At 43.0% G+C, this 23915-nt stretch overlaps 1 protein-coding gene across 5 annotated transcripts in view; it reads left to right on the top strand.

Annotated features, from left to right (window-relative positions):
- Positions 1–18162, top strand: part of RASGEF1A (RasGEF domain family member 1A) — a 224312-nt gene extending 206150 nt beyond the window's left edge. For all 5 annotated transcript variants that reach the window (XM_083502724.1, XM_083502721.1, XM_083502723.1 and 2 more), the window contains exons 5-13: positions 1004–1225; positions 1995–2069; positions 4360–4452; positions 7234–7336; positions 8618–8697; positions 10287–10478; positions 11417–11540; positions 12594–12666; positions 13743–18162. In XM_083502724.1, coding sequence (XP_083358850.1) covers positions 1004–1225; positions 1995–2069; positions 4360–4452; positions 7234–7336; positions 8618–8697; positions 10287–10478; positions 11417–11540; positions 12594–12666; positions 13743–13767 — 987 coding nt within the window. In that variant the 3' untranslated portion in view covers positions 13768–18162. The remainder of the gene's footprint in view (positions 1–1003; positions 1226–1994; positions 2070–4359; positions 4453–7233; positions 7337–8617; positions 8698–10286; positions 10479–11416; positions 11541–12593; positions 12667–13742) is intronic.
- The last annotated feature ends 5753 nt before the right edge of the window (positions 18163–23915 follow it).

Raw genomic sequence — 23915 nt, 5'->3', positions numbered from 1 at the left:
ACTAAAGGAAGATCAAGCAGCCTACATGCCTATGCAAGCAGGATGACAACATTTATCAAGGTTCATGGCCATGCGCTTGAGGTCACAATTGAGCAACAAGCCAAATTAACACAGACGTCAGCAAGGAGAGTTTAGGCAGACTCAGTCAGTTGTGGCAACGTTGTCCCTGCTTATATATGTAACTAGAGCTTGTTTCTAAGGTGAGAGGTTATTGTTCCTCTTCCGCAGGACTTTAGCAAGGCTATACATTACACAGATAACATGGAAAGCAACCTAAATATTCTTGACTAGATGCCTCTATCAAGGAAAGGTGGAGCATCTTAATATACTCACTTTCCCTCATATTCTCCTGCATTCCTGATGTTGCAGCTGATGTTGAACTGTGCTTTGGGCTAAGAGTCACTGAGCTGGCTCTTTCCTTGATTGTTAGCTCCCATGTGATTTGAAACAAAACCGTCCAACTGTTAACTGAACTAGAATCATAGAGTTGTATAGTTAGAATCCTGAGGCTCATGTAGTCCAACTCCTTTCAGTGCAGGAATATGCAGCTGTCCCATGTAGGGATCAAACCTTGGCATTATCAGCACCACACTCTACCCAAGTGAGCTATCCTAGGCTAATTGCTGGCTGGCTAGCTAGCTGGCTGGCTAAGACTATAAACTGTAAGCTGTTCTAGTAGTTCTATATGACTAGAATGGATTGGCAGTTGTAGCTTCCATTCGGGGGCATTGTTGACTCAAGTCATTTAAGTACTTAGCATCCTCCCTGTTTTGGCTGGTATCTCAAATCACCTGGCAATCCTACACAAATCGGAATGATGATACAATTCATCTGCAAAAAGCTCTCCAATCCTCCTGAGGGCTTATTCAGCACATGAACTGACTTGATACTGAATTCTAGTATCCCAGTCAGAAATCTTTCCAGCGTAATTCTGATTAACAAAGAGGCAATCTAGAATTTCCTCAGCCAGGAATAATTAACAACAGTCTGTTTTATTGATTAGGAAAATGGAACTGTGAAGAAGATCATCAGCCAGATGACGCAGAATCTACTGATGACTCTTGCGGCACGCAATCAGTACCAGGAGATCAGAGAGAAGTTCCGCCAACCCGTGACTGACAAAGGCACAATCCTTAAAACAAAGCCTCAGTCGTCACAGAAAGACATACTGAGTGTTTGCTGTGACCCACTTGTCCTTGCGCAGCAACTCACACACATTGAGCTGGTGAGTTCCTTTATCTTCCATCTACTTGAAGGTTTAGCAGGGCCAGGGCAAGCTGTTCTCCAGCCGAGCTCTGAGTTACAGCTTGAAGGTTTGAGAAAAGTGGCTTCTAGATATAAGAGAGACCGAAGGAAGAAGGGAGCCTGGCAGTTACAGAGACAATGAACTCACTTGAGCTGGAGAGAGAAAAGACCACTTGCGACTGATCACTTTCTCACTCCTGCAACCTCTTTTAGGAGATTCATTGCATTATCAAACTCTTGTTCCTGATTTGGAATATCTCAAGGGGGAAAAGGGAGGGGGAAGAGGAGTCACAGTCAACATCAGAAGCTCACTGTCTTCTAAATCGTTCTAATGAGTACTTCAGCCACTCAACCCATCCATACATGCTACCAGGACTGGTTTCAAATGTCATCTCAGAGCAAGGCTAACACACCCAGAGACTAGGAGAGACAAATGAAAGCAGAAATCTTTCCCAAGGACCACCTCTCTTAAAGGTCCAACCACATATCTGCATTACTGTCCCCTGGTTCCCTGACCTGGAGTAAGGGATGCCAAATATTAACCTGGAAGCTCTGCTGGTGAATATGCAGCTGTGAAACCACCTGCCCCACTACATCAATGGTTATTTTGCCCACCCATCACTCCTCTCTGCTGTGCTGAGCAGCTAGAATCTGATCTGGCCCGACAGGGCTGGCTGGCTGTCACAGCTCTCTGTTCCTCATATGTGTGCTTGCAAAATTGACGGCCTTTGCTATCTTGCTGTATCTAGGAGAGGGTGAGCAACATTTACCCCGAGGACCTCATGCAAATAGTCAGCCACGTGGACTCCCTGGATAATCACAAGGTGTGTACAAAGTGTGAACGCAGTGGCAATTTGAAACAGGGCTACAGGTAACATTGTGTGCATGGCTTATACAGGTGTTTAAAATTAAAGGCAAACTTATCTTGTTTCTGTAACAGTTTAAGTGCTATAATTCCCCCCAAAGAATCTTGAGCATTTTAGCTTGGTAAGGGCATGGTATGGGTTAGGATTAAGATCCTTGGCCAGAAATCACTAGGCTACTATCTTCCACCCAGAACTACAGTTTCCAGGATTTCCTCAAGAAAGAGGATTACTGTTACACCAGACTAAATCCATAGTGCAGGCCACCCCTTGCCAAGCAGGTGCCCTCTAGATATTTTGGACCGCAACTCCCATCAATCACAGCCCTGTGGTGACTGGAGCTGATGCTAGTTTTGGTACACAACAACTGGTGTAGACATTCCATCAATAGCTGCCCAATCTGCCACATTTAAGTTGACACCCTGTTCCTATGGCACATACCAAGTTTTTGTACACCCAAGAATCGAATGGGAAGAAATAGGAAAATTATCACCTGCAGTATTTAGCTAGTTTCTTGAACTGTCAGACAACCAAGCTGCACTTGGATATGGGAGACTAAAGAGGGGTGTACTCTAAGAGAGGGATAGCCAGTGTGGTGCCATTCACTTGTTGCTGAACTCTCAACTCTCAGCAAGCTTGGTAAATGTTCAGGGATTGTGAGAGCTGAAGTCCAATATCATCTGTAAGGACCATATGGCTAGCTCTGCTCTAATAGGACAGCTCCTGTTAAATAAGCTGACTGCACTGATTTCTTCACTAGCTGAGGCTTCCAGTACATTTTAATATATTGTGCATACATATAGCATGACAGACGAAGGAGGATTTTTTTGTTCATGCTTTATGAGACTTAAGCATTGAGGATAAACAAGTAAATTGCTGGATAAGACAATAGCCCCTATCGCTGCCCCCATCCCCTTTGTCTCTTAGGTGCCCTGTAGATTTTATTCAGATAGGAGAGAGAGAGATCCCTATTTGTGAGCTGCCACCTACACAGCTGGGAGAACATGTAAAGAGCACCTTATGTAGCAGTTCTTTTCTGCAAGTTAGCAATTATGGAATTCAGAGGTCAAGGAAGTCTGCAGGGATATTGCACAAGACTGGGATCTGTCTAGACACAACAACAAGAAAAGATTAAATATCATAATTCACACCAGTACTTATTATTTTGAGCCTCTTTCCTTAAAGTCCCCAGGTAGCAAAGTGTCATATGTTGTTTTGTTTTTTTTCAACCTTCCTTCAAGGTTAAAAGCAATTTGAAGTTTCTCAGTTACATACAGTGAGTTGAGTACGCCCACCTTGGCTATTGTTCCCTACTAGCATATAATGTTACTGAACATGCAGTCATCTCTTAAATATGACAAAATGGGTTTGGACAGTGTGTATTTTCCCCCTGCTTGTCATTCCTACACACTTATTGAAGACAATATGCAAATCCTTACTATTTTCGCAAACACCTCAGGAGGAAAAGCACGAGAAATATACACCCCTTTCTCTCTGAATGCTCTAAGTGGTTTCCCAGACAGCTGTCCAGACCAAAAATTCAGAATGATATAAAAGAGAACCAAAATTCTTATTTCTAATGGTGCACTTATAGCCAAAACAATTGGCCATATTTGGGGAGTTCCCCTCCCGCAATTATAATTGTGCAAGGGAGGAAACAGGGCCTCACCCCTTCCTTAGGGGGTGTTGTCAGTGCCCAGACTGCATCTCATACTTGTAGGGTATGGCTGCCCACTTGTGGAAGGTTCTCCCCAGGGAGTCTTGCCTGGCACCCTCATTACATATCCAACACTTACAGCAGTCCCATCCCCTGAAGAAGTTACCCTTGCAATATGTGAGAGGTGCACAGATCAGGTGACAAGGAAGTGACATAGGAGGCAGAGCCAGAGACTTCAGCCCTGCTCCCCGACCTCACATAGGCTGTAATCCTGTGAGGTGAGGGGGAATTGCCCATGTGGGGCACTTGATTGCTGGAAATGTCTCAAATGGGGAATACTTTTGCATCTGACAGAACTCAGGACATAACATTTCCCCAATAATAGAGGGCACTGATCTAGTAAGGAGGATACCACATGGGATGGGGGAGTTCATTTGCCCCATGTCGCCACTGAATCGCAACCTGGAGAGTGTGACTGTCTTTGAAGCATGCAAGCTGAAGTCACTTGTGTGGAGATGCATGGGTGTCACTGGAAACAACCATTTTTTTTGCAGGCGTTTCATACAGGCATAATTTACAACCTTTCTTTTGCAGTGCCGAGGCGACGTTACTAAGACTTACACTCTGGAGGCGTACGACAACTGGTTTAATTGCCTCAGCATGTTGGTGGCGACGGAGATTTGTAAGGCAAGTACTGACAAGGAAAATGTGCCAGCTACTCTTCCTTCACTCTCACAGTTTTTGGCCCAACTCATTCCAAACTGCCTTGGCTGAAACTCTGTATCTTAGCCACCTCCCACCAAGTAACATCTCCTCTGGCTCAGAATGCATATGAATGCACCCGCCCATGCAAAAATGCAATCCTTTACAGAATATTTGTTGGCACTTGAAGTCAGCTTCCCTTTGTATTTTTTGCACCCATTCCCATCCTATTCTGATTTGACTCACGCTGCGTAGCAAAAGCCCAATTCATACATTCCCCAAGCAGCATTACTGCTGCTTCACCTGGCTCCATCCCATGCGACGCTAATACTGTAGGGTGTAGTGATATCCCAGGAGGCTCCTTCATCACTGTACTTCCCCTTGAGTTCTAGCAGATGTGGCACTGCAAAGTCCCCTGTGACTTTCGCCTCCAACACAATTCAGTGTGTCATATATTTCGGGAACTTTATGGGATGGGGGCTGTGGGAAACAGCAACCATGTTGCTCTGGAAATGTATGAACTGGACCACAGTGAGGGAACAGGAATGGGTTTGGTCATATGAACACACATCATGCCTTGTCTAAACCACTGAGCCTCTTGGGCTTGCCAATCAGAAGGTTGGCGGTTCGAATCCCTGCGACGGAGTGAGCTCCCGTTGCTCTGTCCCAGCTTCTGCCAACCTAGCAGTTTGAAAGCATGCCAGTGCAAGTAGATAAATAGGTCCCGCTCTGGGGGGGAGGTAAATGGTGTTTCCATGCACTCAGGCTTCTGTCACAGTGTTCCATTGTGCCAGAAGTTGTTTAGTCATGCTGGCCACATGACCCAGAAAGCTGTCTGTGGAAAAACGCGGCTTCCTCAGCCTGAAAGCGAGATGAGCGCTGCAACCCCATAGACACCTTTGACTGGACTTAACCGTACAGGGGTCCTTTACCTTTACCTTTTTACCTTTTACATCATGCCTTGTAACAAACAGTACATCTTCACTTTAGAATGAACAGTGTGTAGGTGTGGAGATGCAATAGTCTCTGTGGCTTCCAAGATGCAAGCTTCGCTTGATCTGCTTACAGTGCCAAACTAAAACATACAGCATGTGCCTCTTTCTCAAACTCCATATAATAAAAATGAAGGGAGAATTGTGTGCCTGTGACATGAAAGTATCTAGAGGTACTTAGAACAACCATTAGTGGCTGAGAGCTGAACAGCTTTCTTAGAGTTTTTGAAATCCAATATAGAGAATATGTAGGCTTACCTCAACAGAAGTGTCTTCTCTGTATGCAAACAGGTGGACACCAACCGCACATAGGATTCGTAACATGTCAGAGTCTGATCGGAAGATGGAAATGTATCCCAAAACATCATCTTCCAGATGTACGAAATCAGTATGGTAGTGAAAAACTTACAGTGATAAATTTTGGAGTGCATTTTTCCAAAATTCTTAGAGTCATGTGGCAGAATCATGTGGTAGCATCCTTCCTGGGTTACATCACATTAGATTGCAGATGGACAATGACATTTTTGGATGCTCCACTATGTCAGTTAATTTTCTGCATGTAAAATCTTGCACGCTCGGAGAAAGGTTCTAGCATAGCCTCTCCCTACATGTGATTCTGCCTTTAAGAAAAACGTTTGTTAGCCCTCAGAAACAAAACTTGAAAAAATAATGCACAAAGCAAGCATTGATCCACTATCAACAAGGCTAGTGAACAGTGACTGATAATTGTACCAAGCCCATTAATTCTCAGAAGCTAATTACAAACAGCATAGGCAAAAATGCAACTCAGCAACACGTCATGTGGGCAGCAAATGTGTTTTTTAAAAAACAACATGGGGCAGTCATTCAGACAAAGCTAAGAATTTTAAAACCCTTTGTTTTCAGTGGGAGAGATTTAAGTGCATGCCTAAGTCTCCCACTTTAAATGAAAAATGTAAAGATATTTTTTCCCACTGTGGCAAACTGCAGTGGTGGCACCAGGACTCTCCTGGAAAAATGCCTCACTCGGGGGGGGGGGGGGACCTTGGACCTTCCTTGCAGTGAAGAAGAATAAGGTGCATGGGGTGGCAGACATGTTCACTTTGCTAGGTGGTAGCATAGGGACTAGCAGCCAATAATGAGGTGAGCGGGGGTGAGGGGTTGGCAATTTTTCGCTGCCTTGCCTGAGACTGCTTTCTTGCTCTGCCCTGCACAATTATTATTGTGCAAATGCTGTTGATTAGTCTCATTTCCCTGCAGATTTGAAGTGAGCTTGGTGCTTTACCTCAGGATAGCTTATCAATAGTAACGTTAAAAAAAGCTGGATTATAAATCCTCAGTGCTTCCACCCTACCAAAGCACACCTCCCCTGGATGGAATATTTCTTATTTTCTACATTTGAGGACAGAATGTTTTAAATGTATTTGGTATTCCAGTCACCAAAATCATTCTTTCTTTGCTTTACAAAATTTCCCCAACGCCTAGTTTCTTCCTTACATAAGGCTACAGGATTCCAGCATCCATAGACATACAAAGTTTTCATGATTTCCCAAAGATAATGGCTCTTTAAACAAAACAGGGATCTTAGATCACTATCACAAAGGCTTACTCTAAAAAGGGGGGGGGGGAGGTGACTCAAATCAGGATAGAAACATCAACACCTTTTCCACTGAAATACTCTTCCTCAAAGCCTTTAAAAAACAAACAAATGTTGTTTGCTTGCGGGATTGCCATGCCTCCATTGAGTAAATGCAACCCCACTTCTCCCATTCAAGGTTTGCATTTTAAATTTCAGGTTGTGAAGAAAAAGCAGCGGACAAGAATAGTGGAATTTTTCATTGATGTGGCAAGAGAGTGCTTCAACATTGGAAACTTTAATTCCATGATGGCCATTATCTGTGAGTACTCTTCCGCAAGGCACCTGTGGGCAATGTGTGTGACAGCGTCAGTAGAATGATGGTGTTTGAGTAGATGCAGCGTCCCGCTGAGAGTGCTGCACTCTGGATGACAAATGGGCATCAAAGATATTACCAAGTGAGACTCTCCAAATAATTAACTGGTAAGCGGTGGGAGATCAAAAGAAGAGACAGGGGAAAGACAGGTAAAAGTAGTCTGCGCTTGCCAAAGAGACGAGCCACACAAGACCTTTTCATGCATTGCAGAATGGCAAATCAGAGTTTGATGCTCAAAGCATATTTGACGGAGAGGTACAACCAATCCTGGCTCCCTGGAGAGAGTCAGTGCATGTTTGCAAAAGGCAAGTGTGCCTCTTCTTGTCTACATAATCTAGTGCACACTTAGAATATTTGAAGTGTATGCCTAATGTGTGAATTGTCCTGATTACATAAAAGGACTTTTTTTTTTGGGGGGGGGGATAATCAGAGATTATCCAAATCCTGGAAATGCAAACTTCTCCCAGCTTCAAACCTTTGGCACAGTTGTAACAAAAGTGACCAAAAGTGGACACAGAATTGTTTTCTCAATAGCAAAATTTCCCTCCATCCTGCATTAAAACATGTTTAAGGTACGCAACAGCCGTCTTCGTTGGGATTAAGCTAAGAAGAATTCCTGTCCTAGACTCAAAACTAGCATTGTCACCTGAAGAGGAAACACACATAGATGAAGGCTGTGGGGACACATGATCAGCCCCACCGGCTGGTGTCACATGACTGCTCCAGTCCCACCTTGCTTTAAAGTGCACTTTTGCAGCCAGCAGCCTTCTGTATTCATGGATGTTCCCTGTGTGAGTTAAGCTCTTGGAAGATCAGGGTTTTCACCCACTGCAGAAGTGCACTTTAAACATGCAAATGGGCTGAAAGAGTTGCGCAGCCCCAGTTAAGAGAGCTGCAACCCCAACTTACAGATGTTCCCTCTTCAGGGAAGGGGGCTTAAGAATCCTGGTTAAGTGGGATGCCAGGTCAGTGCTGGTGCCAGTGCAGTGCTTAACCATAGAAAGGGTGGCTAAGGAGGGATGCAGTCTGGAAAGGAGAGGAACAAATGAGAAGGAGCACGCGATCCCATGGCCTGTTTCTGATCTGCACTACACTCCTTTGACACAACTGCCTGCAGAAGTAGTGATTTGCAGAACAGTACTGCTGAAAGCATCCTGACAGACATGCGGGGATGTTTTCAATAATTTGCTGAAAATTTTCCATTTCTTTTTTTCCTTCTCTTTTTAGCGGGTATGAACTTGAGTCCTGTTGCCCGGCTAAAGAAAACTTGGTCCAAAGTCAAAACAGCCAAATTTGATGTTTTAGAGGTAATTAAATCATCATCATCATCATTTATACGCTGCTTTTTCCACATGTCCCAAGTGGTTCACAACACAACAGCAAAAATCTGCATCAATGCATTATTAGAACAGCCCAGAAAAATGGATTTTAAAGCATGATATGAAAATCCAAACCGTTCATTTTGATAATACTAACATTATAACACCATAAATGGTTCATGCTTTGCCACATACTGCCAGAAATGTGCCAAGTATTTCTTCCTTTTAAAAAAGTCTTTAAAACTGTGTTTAGTAATTGTTCTCTGCCCATAGCCAGATAAAATAAAAAAATTCCTTCCATTTTTATTTTTTTATTTTTTATTTTGACTATGGCAGACCAACACGGCTACCTATCTACTACCATAGCCAGATAGTATGAATGAAGCTCAAAAGGTACACTATAAGATGCTGAGTAAGAAACCGCTAAGATAGCCTGATCTCTCAAAAGCCATTGAATTTCTTCACAAACTTTAATTCAGTTTCAGTAGAAAATAATATTTAAAAGTTCCCCAGTGCTCATCAGACATCTGCAGCTTTGCCCACGTCAGGCTGGAACACTGCAGAGAAGGAATTCATTGGTTCATCTTACTGAGCAATTGGGCAGAATAGTGCCTGTGTATCTTTAGCCCATAAGTAAAAGATCTTTCTTAAAAACGGGAGCTGAACTTTCAGAGAAAGGACCTGGAATATCTCTAATTGTGGCGGGTGCCCCTTCCCCCACCTCAGTCCCTGTGGTATCAGCCCTGTTTAAACACAAGTGATTCTCCTTTTGCCTTCAGGATGTATATTCATCTCCAATTTAAGTCCGCCATCTGGTGGAGAGTGGTGATCAACATTTAACCAGAGTAATTCCTGCCACAAACCTCTCGTTATTTTTAAATTATTTGAAAACAAGCACAACTGGGGAAGAGAGAAAGCAAGGAGGGTGAAATGGTTTGGAATATTTGAAAGATATTGTTGGGGGGCTTGTCCTGAATCACTGGAAATTTCACTAATATTCTGCCACTAGGAACCTAAGTAGACCCTTGCAACAAAAACCAGTTGGTGAAAGAAGCATATCCCACTGTGAAACAATAAAATATCAAAGCAGGAACAAAAATTGAACAAGTGACGTTTCTCTCCAAAGGCAATATTTAGTAATGCATGATGACTTATATGTGTGCACCTAACGAATCATAGGCAATATCTTTCCCATCACTCCAGCACAAGGCTATTCAGTGGACAGAGTTCACATGTGCAGCTGTAGGTCATCAGGTGTCAGGTAATCAAGTGATGTACATGGATGTGTGAACCAACCCTGAAAATCTCTGGATCACAACTCCCAGGTCAAATCCAAACCTGCCCATGCAGCGTATAGGCAAGCACCCATCTCATACAGAACTCTCCATACTCCTTTGGTTCCTCAGAATGCAACCTGTCTAATGGAATGAAATAGCACTTCCTCCAGTCTCAAGAAGGTTCTGTGGGGAGGATGTTTGTAATTATCAGATTACCCCCATCCTGATCACTATAAAGCAAATTTTGTAAGCCTTTGTACTCAGAGGAATTCTAACAAATTCTCTGTTTGATCCGAACAGCATCACATGGACCCATCCAGCAACTTTTGCAATTACCGAACAGCCCTTCAAGGAGCAGCACAGAGATCGCAGACAGCACACAGCAGCAGGGAGAAAATAGTCATCCCCGTTTTCAACCTCTTCATTAAAGATATCTACTTTCTGCATAAAATACACACCAACCACTTGCCCAACGGACAGATAAACTTCAAGGTACAGCTTGTTTTGCAGGCAGTGAATGAAGCAGTTGCACAGTGAGCGCTGCAGGCAGACAAAACATCCAAGCAAAAGAACAGAATGCCATATGTAGTCAGTGAGGCTTGCCACTTGGCCATTTTTATACTGATCTGTTTGCATTCTGTTCCTTCAGAATAGGTTTGTCACAGCTTGCTCACAGCCTCACGTTCAAACTAGAGCAATTAACCAATCAGGGGCGGGGGGGGATTGCATTTGAAGTGAGTGCATCTCAGCAACAACAAAAAATTGGGTTACTTGCTATCACAACATTGAACACAGAACCTCTGTCTCCTATGTCCCCATCTGTAGAAGATGGAAGTGCTGGCTGCATAATGGGCAGGGGATGAAACTATTTTACCTAGTGGTTAAAGTGCAAGAACAGGACCTGGGAGGCCTGGGTTCAAATCCCTGCTCGGCCACAAAGCTGGTGATGCCAGGATTGCACAGAGGAGCTGGTTGCATGATCTGGTGCTTCTACATGGGAGGAGGGAGTGAGATGGCTGCTGCCATGTGCATGATTGCAGCAGCTTTGAAAAGGCCCATTGCAACTGTGCCAATGGAGGTGACTGCAAATCCGTAGGGATGTAGCCAGTGCTGTCCTAGTGCTTGTGCAACAAAACTCCTTGGCTCTTCCTGCACATACCTCAAACCAGCTCTGGAGGGTTTGGGGGAGACTGGAGCACTTTCTGGAAGGAAGGGTGCATGGGGAAAGGAAGAGAAAGTTATGTTTTGTGCAGCACTGGATGTAGCCCATACAGTTGACAAGTCTTTTGATGGCCCTGTTTCCCGGGGTGTGGGGGGGGGCTGCACACTGTCATCTCCAACCGTTGAACTACAGGCTTAACCAAAGTTCAGAAGGTGGCATGAAATAAACAATAATGAAATGCTGATTTGAATAATTTTATCTCATACAGAAGTTCTGGGAAGTTTCAAGGCAAATCCACGACTTTATCACATGGAAGCAGGTGGAGTGTCCTTTTGAGAAGGACAAGAAAATCCAGAGCTACCTGCTCACAGCACCTATTTATAGTGAAGAAGGTAAGATTCTTCGGCAGCTCACGCAAAATTTGCTCGTTTCCACAAACAACATGTGCAAGAGGCTCAACGGTGAAAGTGAAAATGGGCAAATTTGCTGTGGATGTTGTTGGTACTGAAGAGGAAGAGATATAAACTCTGCAACCAACAAGCATAAACCACATGGCAGTATTCTAAGAATCAGAGGATTCCTTCGGCTGTTAGGGCTCCGTTTGAAAGGATACATACTTGCAAGGCTGCTGACAATAATGCAACCACAGTGTTTTATAGGCTTAGGGTCCAAGGCGGCAGGTGTAGTTGTAACTATCCATGCTTTACAGAATACCATGGAGATAAGAGGGGGGAAATGTATTCTATCTTTTATGTCTCCTAAAATGCTATCGTTTGACATCATTATGGCTATAAAAGGAGAAGGGCTGCAGCTCTGCTTGAGTTGCAGAAGGACCAGATAGGGGTGGGAATGTTCCCTGTCCCAAGTTGTGGAAAGACACTGCCAGTCAAAGCAGTACTGAGCTAGGTTGGGCAATGTTCTTACTACATATGAGAGCCAGTGTGGTGTAGAGGTTAAGAGCGGTAGACTCGTAATCTGGTGAACCGGGTTTGCTTTCCCGCTCCTCCACATGCAGCTGCTGGGTGACCTTGAAGTCTCTCAGCCCCACTCACCTCACAGAGTGTTTGTTGTGGGGGAGGAAGGGAAAGGAGAATGTTAGCCGCTTTGAGACTCCTTTGGGTAGTGATAAAGCGGGATATCAAATCCAAACTCCTCCACTCCTCCTCCTCCACTTCCTTTGTTCCTGTTACAGATAGGTAGCCATGTTGGTCTGCCATAGTCAAAATAAAAAAATTCCTTCCAGTAGCACCTTAAAGACCAACTAAGTTAGTTCTGAAGAAGTGTGCATGCACACGAAAGCTCATACCAAGAACTAACTTAGTTGGTCTTTAAGGTGCTACTGGAAGGAATTTGTTTATTTTTCCTTTGTTCCTATGTGATTAAAATCCTGTTACATGTTCTGACTGACTTCCCGTCTTTCTCTGCCCCACCCTCCCAACGCTCAGCTTTGTTTATTGCATCATTTGAAAGTGAAGGTCCAGAAAATCATATGGAGAAAGACAGCTGGAAGACACTCAGGTAATGAAACCAGTTCCTTGGTTCTTTCTCATACTGCGAAATGCAACCCACGCTACTGGCCTTTTGAGCCTTCAGAAATTTGGCATGGGAGCTACACATTAGGTAAAGAAGAGGGGCTGCCAAAGTTTGCCATGCTCATGGACTTCATGATGCTTGCCTCAATTGAGAGGCAAGAATTAGGCCATTAATTCTTCTCTAGCTCAAATGAAAATCAAAGCCATACATAGAAGACTTCTTCGTCTATTTCTGCTTCAAAGGACTACACTAAAAGTCAAACACCCAGACCACCCAGGGGAACATAACCCCCCCCCCATGCAAGACACGATTGTACAGTATGGGGGGGGGATGACATTGTACAATGCTCACCTTTGTTGAAAAATAGAAAGCCAACACAACCAGCAAAGGACTTCTCCCTGGTCTACTAGTTTCCTTTTTGCAGGATGTTTTGTGTGGGTTTTTAAAATTTAACATGGATAGTATTGAGAAGTGATATTTCCCACCTGTTGCCAGAGGCACTACAGCCCATCAACATTCTGCAATCTTATTTTCACTTCATTTTGCTGCAAATTTAAATCCAACACAGTAGAACAGCTCTGAATTGCACAGCAATCAAGGCCTTGCTTGACAGGCTGGATCCAAAATCACTTTTTGGTTGAGAGATACAGTGTAGGTGTAGTAGTTAAACTTAAGTATTTGTCTAGATTTTTTTATATAAAAAACAAACAAACCAGGGAACACCAGTTCCAATATCAAGGGCCAGAAACCTGATCTGTAGTCACTTTTCAATACATGGTTGAGGACTGGCAAGTCATTATCAAATGATTGAGAATACTGGGGTAAACACAGGTAACAGAGAAAACTAGAAACCTAATCATCCAGCTAGGCAGTTGGAGATCTGAAGCCAAGCTTAATGGGGCAGCCAGGCACTAATAGCTGGGAACTTATACCAGCCAGTAATCTGAGCTGATCTCAAGTATATTCGCAGTTGCATCTGTTTCTCTTAATGTAACTTAAGGTGACAACATTTAAGACGATTTGCTGATGTTATCTTTTCATTTTTATCTCTTCATTTTTAGGACAACTCTGCTCAACAGAGCCTGAGATTTTGGACTTCTGCTCTGGATTCTAAAGCACACACTAAAAAAAACATTGTTTTTAAATCCTCGAAGACGTGATTTGAAAAAGGAAGGCCTCACTGGTTGGGGTCTGTTTTGTAGATACAATGCCTTTTATGAATTACAGAAGAAAAAAATGTGCTAAATATTTCACATCAACCTTAAGGCACTTAAAAAAATGAAGGATTTTGTTTTTTAACTATAAAAAGAAGAAGAAAAATCAAGGGCCGGGCCCTGTTCTCAGAGATGAAATGGATTGTGGGGAGTGGTATCTATGGTGGTGTCTTAATGTGATGACATCCAGATCTTTATTTTCATGTTTGGTTTCTTCCACCTAACACACGCACAGTCTCAGATGGGCTCAACATTTTGCAGGTTTGGTTTCCGCTATGCCTTGATCCACCCAACGCTTCCTGAAAATAAATGTTGTCATGTGGGGCTGATGCGTTTGAAATCAGCAAGGCTTCCACAGACCTAAAGAGGGACAAGCGCGTTTCCCAGAACAGGTGCAGATTGACTAAGGACGGTATAAGCACAGAGCCCTTGGTTGAACTATAACCCTCATTTTGGGCATCTGATATTTTTGAAGAGCTTGCTTCTCCTGCTGCATCACAGAAAACAGAAGGCAAAAAGCAGCTTCCAAGCCACACCTTGTTGCCCCCCCTTTTCCATCTAGTGAAGTAGGACTTTGCCTATGAAAGCTCACACCGCAACAGATCTATGAGTTTCCAACGTGCCACACATTTCTTTGTTGCTTCTATTGCAATGGATTCTACACTGCTACACTTCTGGAATTTCTTCTCAATGTTATGGGTTTCCCCTTTTGTTTTTGTCTTTATGCTGCTTTCCTGGCCTCATTTACTTTGTGGAGCACTAGAAAATTGTGCTCTTGGGGCCAATTTATACAGTCAACAGAGCCAAGCAGTAAAGCTTTGCCTGGAGTGTGCCGCTATAGACAGGGGTGGTGTTGCTTGCATGTGTGAATGTTCAAATAAAAGAAACATACCTTGGAGAAGATTTTTCTACCCAATATGTTTGATTTCTACATACAGTGCCTTGGATCGTAAGATACACTAATGTAAGGGAGTTCATGGAAGTCAAGTGTTCCTTCTCCCCCTGCTTCTTTGAAGGATCTGAACAATGTGGGATGGGGTACTGCAGCCTCCTTGGGAGAGGGGAAATCACCCCAAATTGGACTTGGAGTTTACTTAAGTTCATGGAATAAAAATTTCCTGTCTCATCCTCTCCCAACAGCTCCCTGCAACCCATCCCAAATAATTTAGGAGGGCTCCTAATCATCCAGAGAAGTGTCTTTTGTTTTTAAGAGGCCAAGATTGCTGCTGGGCAGGGGGAACGGTGGGAAACTTTCTTTCCATGAACTTCCATAAGTAAACCTCTCTTAGGATCCAAGCCAATTCTTTTGTTTTTTTCTGGAGAGCACACAAAAGCTTATCCACCCCCACCTGTAGCGGTCCTGATCCGGTCCAGCTTCACCATTTAGTTCTGCCAGTTTTTTAAAGTTTGGTATGATTGGCAGACAGGCCGGTAGTCCCGCCCACCTGTCAGAGTTGGCCGATGGAGGTGGGGGCAGGGCGGAGAAAGATCTGGCCCACGAGGCCGAAAAGGTTCCCCACCCCCACCCCTGGTGTAAATAGACCCTCGACTGCAAGGAAACAGTGTGGGAGCCTCTGCGGTTCAGCACAAAGAATGTCTCCTTTAGTCTGGCCTTAAAAACCACTGTAGCAGCATAGCTGCTCCCCTCTTACATCAGAGAATAGTGCCTTACAAGGTACTGAAAATGTTTAGCGTACCTTCTTCTGCAACTCGGGTTGGAAGCAAGCAAAATAAAAATATGGATGTCTTTAATAATTAAAAAAAAACCAGCTACAGCTTTGTAAATAAACTGGAAGATATGGCACATGAACTAGAGTATACCTACAGTAATGGTGCAGCAGAACTTATTTTTGTTACTAGGTTTGACAAGGTAAAATAGGATAATTGCTAGATCATCCTTCATCTTTCCTCCTCCCCTCCCCCTCCTTTACTAGACCCAAGAAGTCTTTAGTTTACATTTGTGTGTTTGTTTATCAGGGATTTTAAGAGAGTGAGAGTACAGTTGTCACAGTCTCAACAAAAGATTAACTGCCAATGATGTGTTGTCTTTTACAAACTAGCCTCTGACTAACAAATCCTTAAATTAGTCGGAGGAGATCAACCAGAGTATTGCAACACAAGGTTCAAGGTGGACTTTATAAAAAGGCTTCACTATGTTATGGTGAGCTCAAAGATCAGGTAAAATATTAAAGCCATTGGTAGCCAGTGTGGTGTCCTCTGGAAGTTGATATATTGCACCTCCCAGCAGCCTCAGCTGACAAAGCCAGTGATCAGGGATAATGGGAGCAACTTTTAGAGGACCACATTGGTTGTTCCTGGGTTAAAACATCCTGCAGTGAATTTGAGAACAGTTTGCTGCTGCCATGCATTGCTCCTATTGGTAGGCCAATTGACTATCGATATTAGTTCATGTCCCCTGACCTTATGATAACATGTAAGAGAAATTTACCCGATTAAGTAACTTTTGTAGTTATAGCTGTTTATAATATATACAGACATGCTCAGAGTAGGCCTACTGAAATCAATGGATATGATTAATTTGGCTCCATCCATTTCAGTGGGTCTACTCAGACTGATGCTGGAGTCAACCCAATATATGTAACGTGAAGTCACCTTTTGATACCTAACTCCTCCTGGGATGATGGAGCTTGTTGTATAATTATTGGTGACAGCGGAACTTGTAAGAGGTTGTCTAGACAATCCACCACATTCTGTTGCAATCACAGCTGTGCAAGGCACAATTTCAAATTTATAAGCATTGCAATGCCTCCCTTCTTAATTTATTATATTGCTTTGAGGAAATGCTTCCTACTCATTATAAATCTCCTATCATGCTATTTTGATATTTTCCTTTCTCAGAGCTACACTATTTTCCCTGCTCCTTTGAAAGACTTCAAGCTGTCCTCACACACAAGCCACATCACTTGATTACTCAGGCGGCAGCTGAATGTGTGAACTGACTCCAATAGAAGAGTATTGCGTTTGAGGTGCTCACTTACATGCAAAATCATGATTTGATGTTTCACTTTTCAAGTGCCAAACATCCATATGCGAACCAGCCCATAAGAGCAAAACCACCCCATTTGGAACAAATCCCTACAGACCAAGTTTAGGAGCATATTCCAAAACCAATTAAGCTAGCCTAATTTAACTTAGTTTTAATTGTTCTTGAGTAGATGGCTAATTCACTGATAAGAATCATTAGGCTTCAGATTTCTCAGTTGCTTAAAAATCTTGTTACCATCCAGCTTTTTTCTAATTAATTTTTCAATTAGGAGACAAAAAACAAACACCAAGCGCTGGATTAAAAATACTTGTTTTAATTAAGTGATAATTATATATTATCATGTACCTACTACTTTCTCGAGAACAATTAAACTAAGAACCCATAGTGGGCCAATTAATATACCATATTTGCAACACCTAAAATCATAACTGTGTGAAAAGATCTTACTATTCCACCCTACCCCTGTTTTCAAGTTAATACATGTTTCTCTGGGAAGAAAACTCAGTTTTATTGAAAAAACAAATATGATTTGCCAAAGCATTTCACTGCCACCACAAAAATTGTTCAGCGAATAAGGCAAAACAAATTAACTAAACAGAAGCAATGGAACAGATTTATACACGTCAAAATAGGAAGCAGAATATTATGTATTAACAGAAAGATGGCCCCACAAAGACAGAGACAGAATTAGTGGCTTTGATTATTTGTGACCTGCTGCTATCCCCCCCACCCCCCAATGCTGAAGTATTGATCTTCAGCCCTAGAGGTAAGAGAATATTTATACTGTATTATTACAGTGGGTTTTTTGCACTTTTGGAGATGTCCTAGCTAGCAACATTGTCAAACACTATGAAAGGGATTGTATATCAGCTTTGTTAATGTATTTGAAATTTACAAAAGGATGCTTTAAATTTCAGAGATATATATTTGAAATGCAGTTCTGGGACACTTTGTGTATACATATTTAAGATGACAGAAAAAGCTTTTACATGAATGTGCACTCCAGTGGTCAATTGGTTCTAGTATATATACTTGAAAAAGTGCCATTTCTATATGGCTTTCTATTATTATTATTATTATTATTATTATTATTATTATTATTATTATTTTCTTTTCCTTTGGTTTGATACATTCCTTCGCCATCCGTGTTTTTGTTATTCTGAGCTGAATTGCTACATATAAAGCTGTACCATAAAGCAGGATATTCTGTGTTTGACTAGATGTGCTTGCATTAATAAAATCAGAATTGCTTCAACCAGGCAGCATGGATGGTTGTCACTTTTTCTGCTCCCGAAAAGTAGGAATTCAGAGGTTCCCAGGCCATTTTTCAATGTGTAAAGCAGCAGGCTGATTGGATGAGGCGAATTAAGAGATTCTAGGGGAAACCCACAGGGTTGAACCAAAAGAGGACTGACATAGCATCACAGCATCGTGAACAAGAGTGTTAGCTGAAGTTTCCAGTTCAAACATCAATCTGGGAAAGAGACAAGCCTCTTACCCTCAGCGCACACCCATTCCCAGTCTCTGACAAAGATAATACTGGCAAACCTTATAAGATTGTTGTAACGATTACTAACATCCATTCAGCCTTTAAGCACTTAAGTGTCTCCTTTATTTATTATTATTTTTTAAAGCTAGCCTAACAAAACAGTACTCTTACCCTGCTAACTATGTCAACAAACATCCTAGCTAAGGAGACATTTCAGTTTCTGTCCTGGTGTGATGGGGTCATGATATAATGCTAATGTTTTACCAATAGCCACTTCCATACCCTCCACCGCCCCACATGAAAATCAGGACACAACCTGGATGGGGACCTGTGACCCTCCAGATATTGTTGGACTACAACTCCCATAATTCCTGACCGCTGGCCATGCTGATTAGGGCTGGTGGTTATAGCTGTCAGTTGAACAATATCTGGAGTGACACAGCTCTGCCCTACACCATCCAAATCCCCTATATAGTAACTGTACACTAGGTATCAAAAATAAGTCCCAAGAAGCATTAGGAAAGCAAACTTTCCTTGCAACACAGTCAAACAAAGTTGGTTATAACCCAACATGGAAATCTATGGCTGCAGGCCAACAAAATTAAAGATTTAGAATTACCTTACAAGCTGGGCCCCCCTCTATTTATTTATTTATTTATTTATTTATTTATTTATTTATTTATTTATTTATTTATTTATTTATTTATTTATTTATTTGGGCTTATTTCTAAACTGATTATTGTTGAAATAAGCAGGGGATGGTATAAATAGAAAATAGACTCTAAAAAACATCAGTATAAAACCTACCAAAATAAAAGAGCACCAGAAGATGGTAATACAAGGCTGTGAAGGCCAGGATTTCTGACAGAGAAGAGCCCAAGTGAAGTGTGAAGAGGCATTTATAATGGGCCGCAAAATGTTGTCGCTTACACACAAATGGGCAACTCCTGTTGCCCCCAGCAACACAAATTAAAGGCAACAGAGTCCCCAAATGGACATTTTTTTAATTTAGGCACCTCATTTGCCCTACGATGTGGCCCAATGCAGGAAGACACTCCGACAAAAAGGCAGGAATGACTGCCGGGCAGGTTGCAATTTAACAGTCCCTGGGAGTGTCCCCATTGGCTGGTTGGGCCTGCTCCCAGGGGAACACCCAAACAAGGGCTGCTGGCATTGGCCGATAGCCGTGTGATTTGGTCTGCCATTGGTCAGATCACTTGCACGATTCGGGGCCTGGCCGCATCTCCCACCCAGGAAGGTGAGCGGACTTACCTAGGCTCTTCACAAAGGAAACTACAAGTATCCCTTTACTTTGTGAGGAGAAGATTGCTGTTGAAAGGCACCTGCCCTCTTGTGTCTTTGGCAGTTGGTTGCCTAGCAACACTGCTTCTATTCAACCCCCCAGGATTCCATAGTCAAGAGTCATAGAATCATACAGTTGGAAAAGACCAGAAGGATCATCTAGGCTATTCAACCCCTTGCAAGCAGGAGCTAAGAAGCAGGAGGTGACTGAGTGCCAGGTGAGTTCTGCTATAGGACAAGCTGATGACAAGGGAAACCTCTCCCTTACAAGAGGGAGAATAGTTTGTATACAGCACAAAGGGAAGGGTGTCTTTTATATGCAAGGCAGATTGTGCAGCAATAAGTCAGAGCACATGTGCCAGCCTTCCTTGCACCTACTAGAATTTTGGGAAGCCAACAGTCACTGGGGAAAGGATCCAGTCATTTCCAATAAGGAATTGACTGCTTGCCATAAGCTCAGGACACAAAAGTGTGCTTAGTCACAGAACCTCTTCATGCGGAATGTGTTTAACCTTAGTTGTTGGCTTGTAAGTGTGCAACTAAAATATAGTGCAAATGCAATGAACAGGTATTTGAGAACACCTGTGTCCTACTGGTGTATTCATTCAAGAGTCTGGATTAGCTATGAGTGGCTTTCTATTGAGCGTACAATTGGTGACAAATCCATTACATTACATTATGTGTGAAAGAGTTTCTTGTTACATTCGTAAAAAGCAAAATGGTACTCAAAAAATTCCCGTCATTGATTGTAGCGGGAACAAACTGGACTGAATCTACATCTCCAGAAAATGGATTTTAATTTCACAAGACAAGTTTTAAGCATCCAGTAGAACAAAATCCTACATAAAAAGCTGAAGATCTCACATGCCACCAGGTGGACACAAAAAGTAAACTGATCAAGGTATATAGAAGTTGTATGTCAATGAGTCTTAATATTTTAAGCTATGCCTATCACAGGAGGAAGATAAAAACCTGAGCCATAGACATATAGATTTCAGGGGCTAGAAGGCACCAAGCAATTAGTCTAGTCTATCACGCTGCACTGCTTCAGGACCCAGCAATACTTGGTTATACTATTTAGCTATTAGTTGTATTGCCTAGGGGTGAGTCACCATGCACAATACACGTGAGACAGATGTAATTTATCTGTAAAACTTTAACATATTATTATTATACACTGAGGCATTCAGCTAGAGGCAGTTTAGCACCTGAACAAAACTGACAGAGCAATGATCTACCACATAGCAAGCTAAGAAAACTAGCCACAAACCTTGCAGGTGACTCCATCAAACGCAGAATCAGAGTTCTTCAGCGAACACACCTGCAGGGCAGAAATGTAGTATGCCAATAAATCACAAATTAATTAATCTACAAAAGAGACTAGCCCACAAAAAAGTAGTAGCTCACCTGCCTACATATACAATAATATGAATACTTAAAGTAACTTTTGCAAAAGCATTTCTGCTTGGTCCCATGGAACATAATCTGAGCTGTATCTACTCAGAAGTCAGTCCTATTGAATTCAGTTGGGCTTACTCTCAGGTAAGTGGTCCCAGGACTGCAGCCCTATACACCAGTTAATTTTTCAAGTGTTCATTCTGGGGAATGGCCATGCAAACAGGACCTTGGTCTGGTTGGCTCCTGTGATGGTACTTGTCTTATACCTCTGAATCCCTGAACTTTTAGATCAGGATAGGTAGCCTGTGACCCATGGCCTAATTTTGTGGGTGGCAAAGAGGGTGAAAGGCAGGGATAAGGTGTTCCCCCACTAGATTACCCTCAATAGGATGCAGCCCTCACCAGAGAAAAGGTTGCCTACCTGTTTCAGACAATGGTGATTCAAGAGGCGGCATTTCTGGGATAAGCATAGTCTGATTGACTCTGGAAATCTGGCTTTGAGTGCTCTTTTTCTGTACTTCCACATCTAGTGGTCTCTGCTGTCCAGAAAAAAGCCTTTCTTCTGCTTAGGCCTTCACCAAACTTTTGTTTCTATAGGCTTCTGAGTAACCAGATAACTGAGTTCTGGTGAGAAAGGAAGCTCTTACTAATAAGGATGAAATCATGGATTGAGTGCACCTGTGTTCTTTAGTGATGGCTGTGAGCTCAAGGTCAGTTTGGCTGCCTGTTTGATTAACAGCAATTGTGGGACTGTGAGAATGCACTTACTGGAGTCCTGGAAGTCCTGAGTTTCTGGTTGGTTGAGAAATTCTGATGCAGTTCTTAGGTCATTCTCTAGAACAGGGTTTCCCAAACTTGGGGCTCCAGGTGTTTTGGGATAACAATTCCCATCATCCCTGACCACTGGGTCCTGCTAGCTAGGGATGATGGGAGTTGTAGTCCAGCAACAGCTGAAAACCCAAATTTGGGAATCCCTGCTCTAGAAGTATGAGTTATCTGCAGGGGCATCCAGTAAGGTCTGGGGAACTCCTAACCCAGGCTAGGGGGCAACAGGGAGTAGCAGCAGCTTATTATTTTTGCAAGGTCTGGTTGGTGGTGGACTCAGGTTGGATTTTTGTTGCCACTTAGTCCAAACAAGATTCCTTAGTTCCTGGGTTTGGGCAATCTTGGCATCTACCTCATAAAGTCTTTCCAAGGCTACAGAAAGTGTCCTGCTCTTTCGATTTAACCTGATGGTAAGCAGCTTTGTTGCCCCTCCCTGTGTTTCAGACAAAACTTAAGAAAGGAATGGTACAACTGTATCTCCTGCCAACTTCCACAGCTGCAACCCCCATCCTTCCCCCCTGCCAACATGTAGCCTCTTTCTGACTTGTCATAATATCACCTCTCATTTCCCTCTACAAAGACTCTCCTCCCTGGAAGAGAGGGGAGTGGTTGTGGGCGGGAGACCGAGCTCCGCCCCTGGTAGGGGGCATTAGCCCCCTCCCCTCCTACCTGGCTGGCGCCCACGCCCACCGGAGGTGGCCAACCAGGTGCCTCCGGGGGGCGTGTGTAGCAGCTTAATGCTGTGGTGCCAGCTCCGCCTCCTCCTCATTCGTCGTCGTCCCTCAGCGAGTCACCCACCCTCCACTCCCATTTAGCTCAGGGTCTAGGTTTTTGGCCTTGCTATGGACCTTAGGTTGGTCACCCTGGTTGGCTGGGGGGCCTGGTAGGAATTTTTCCATTTGGCATTAGGCCTTTTGGTTTTTTTTGCCTACCTCGTAGCAATCGTCACAACTTTTGTGGTATTGGTGGGTAGGTTAGGCATTGGATTCATGTGTTGTGCTGTGTCAAGGGCTAGGTGTGGCCATCGCCTATGCTATCTACCGTGGGTTATTCCGTTAAAGGAATCTGGCGGTCGTGTATTCCGTCCGATGCCTGCTTGGCGGGAGGCCATGGCACGACCCTCGGTGACATCAGGGGGTGAGCCTATAGTTGGATGAGCATCAACAGGCTCCACCTACTGTTGAATAAACCCACCACTTATAGTCATCCAATGCCTAAGCCAATACCTTTTCACTGCTGTAATCAATAAAGTTGTGGCCTTTTCTTGCCCATTAACCTTATATCACGTGTCCTTGTGTATTTATTTCACATAGCGGGGTCGGGCCCTCGATCCACAACTCTCCTCTTTGGGACAGCCTATAGTAACCTAATCAAATTGCACCTTTCATTTTGCTTTTAAATGTTTCTTCCCTGGGAAAAAGAAAGCAACTCTGTTGGTTCCTTCCTTATGAAAGCACTCTGATAACTAGACCATGACTGCAAGTTGTGCTCTTGTGTATTTCAGTAAATTTGCTAGTTTCTAGACAGCTCCGCTGAACAGCTGCTTTTTTGTCTAGAATAGGAATCTGGTTCACTTCAGGAAAATCACCCTCAGTTATTCATGGTCCAGGAGGACTTATTCACAGAACAGTTTGCTCTAAGAAGTGGAGTGAAAATAAAAGGAGCAGATTCAATCTTGGCAACTAAATCTGTAGAATGACCTTATTTAGGATACTACAGCTTTGACCAACTCCTCTATACTGTCTTCTCTGGGAAGTCATTGTTTCCCACTTATAGAAAGAGATGTGAATATATGCTTTCAATTGTCTTATTAGGTACATCAGAACAAACCAGACAAGCTGTGTTGATGCTTCACAATTTGATAAAAAGAAAGGGGAATTTAAACACTGGGCATTTATTTGCTGATGAACAGTGACAGAAATGAGAGAGTTTGATCCTTGCATACCATGCAATTTACTTTTGATTAACACTGAACAAACAGGGTCTTGTTCTATTTTTC

Source organism: Podarcis liolepis (genome assembly GCF_965112155.1).
Source record: "Podarcis liolepis genome assembly, chromosome: 5".
Lineage (NCBI taxonomy): Eukaryota > Metazoa > Chordata > Lepidosauria > Squamata > Lacertidae > Podarcis > Podarcis liolepis.
The sequence above is the reverse complement of the archived record's forward strand: the minus strand, read 5'-3'. Positions and strand labels throughout refer to the sequence as shown.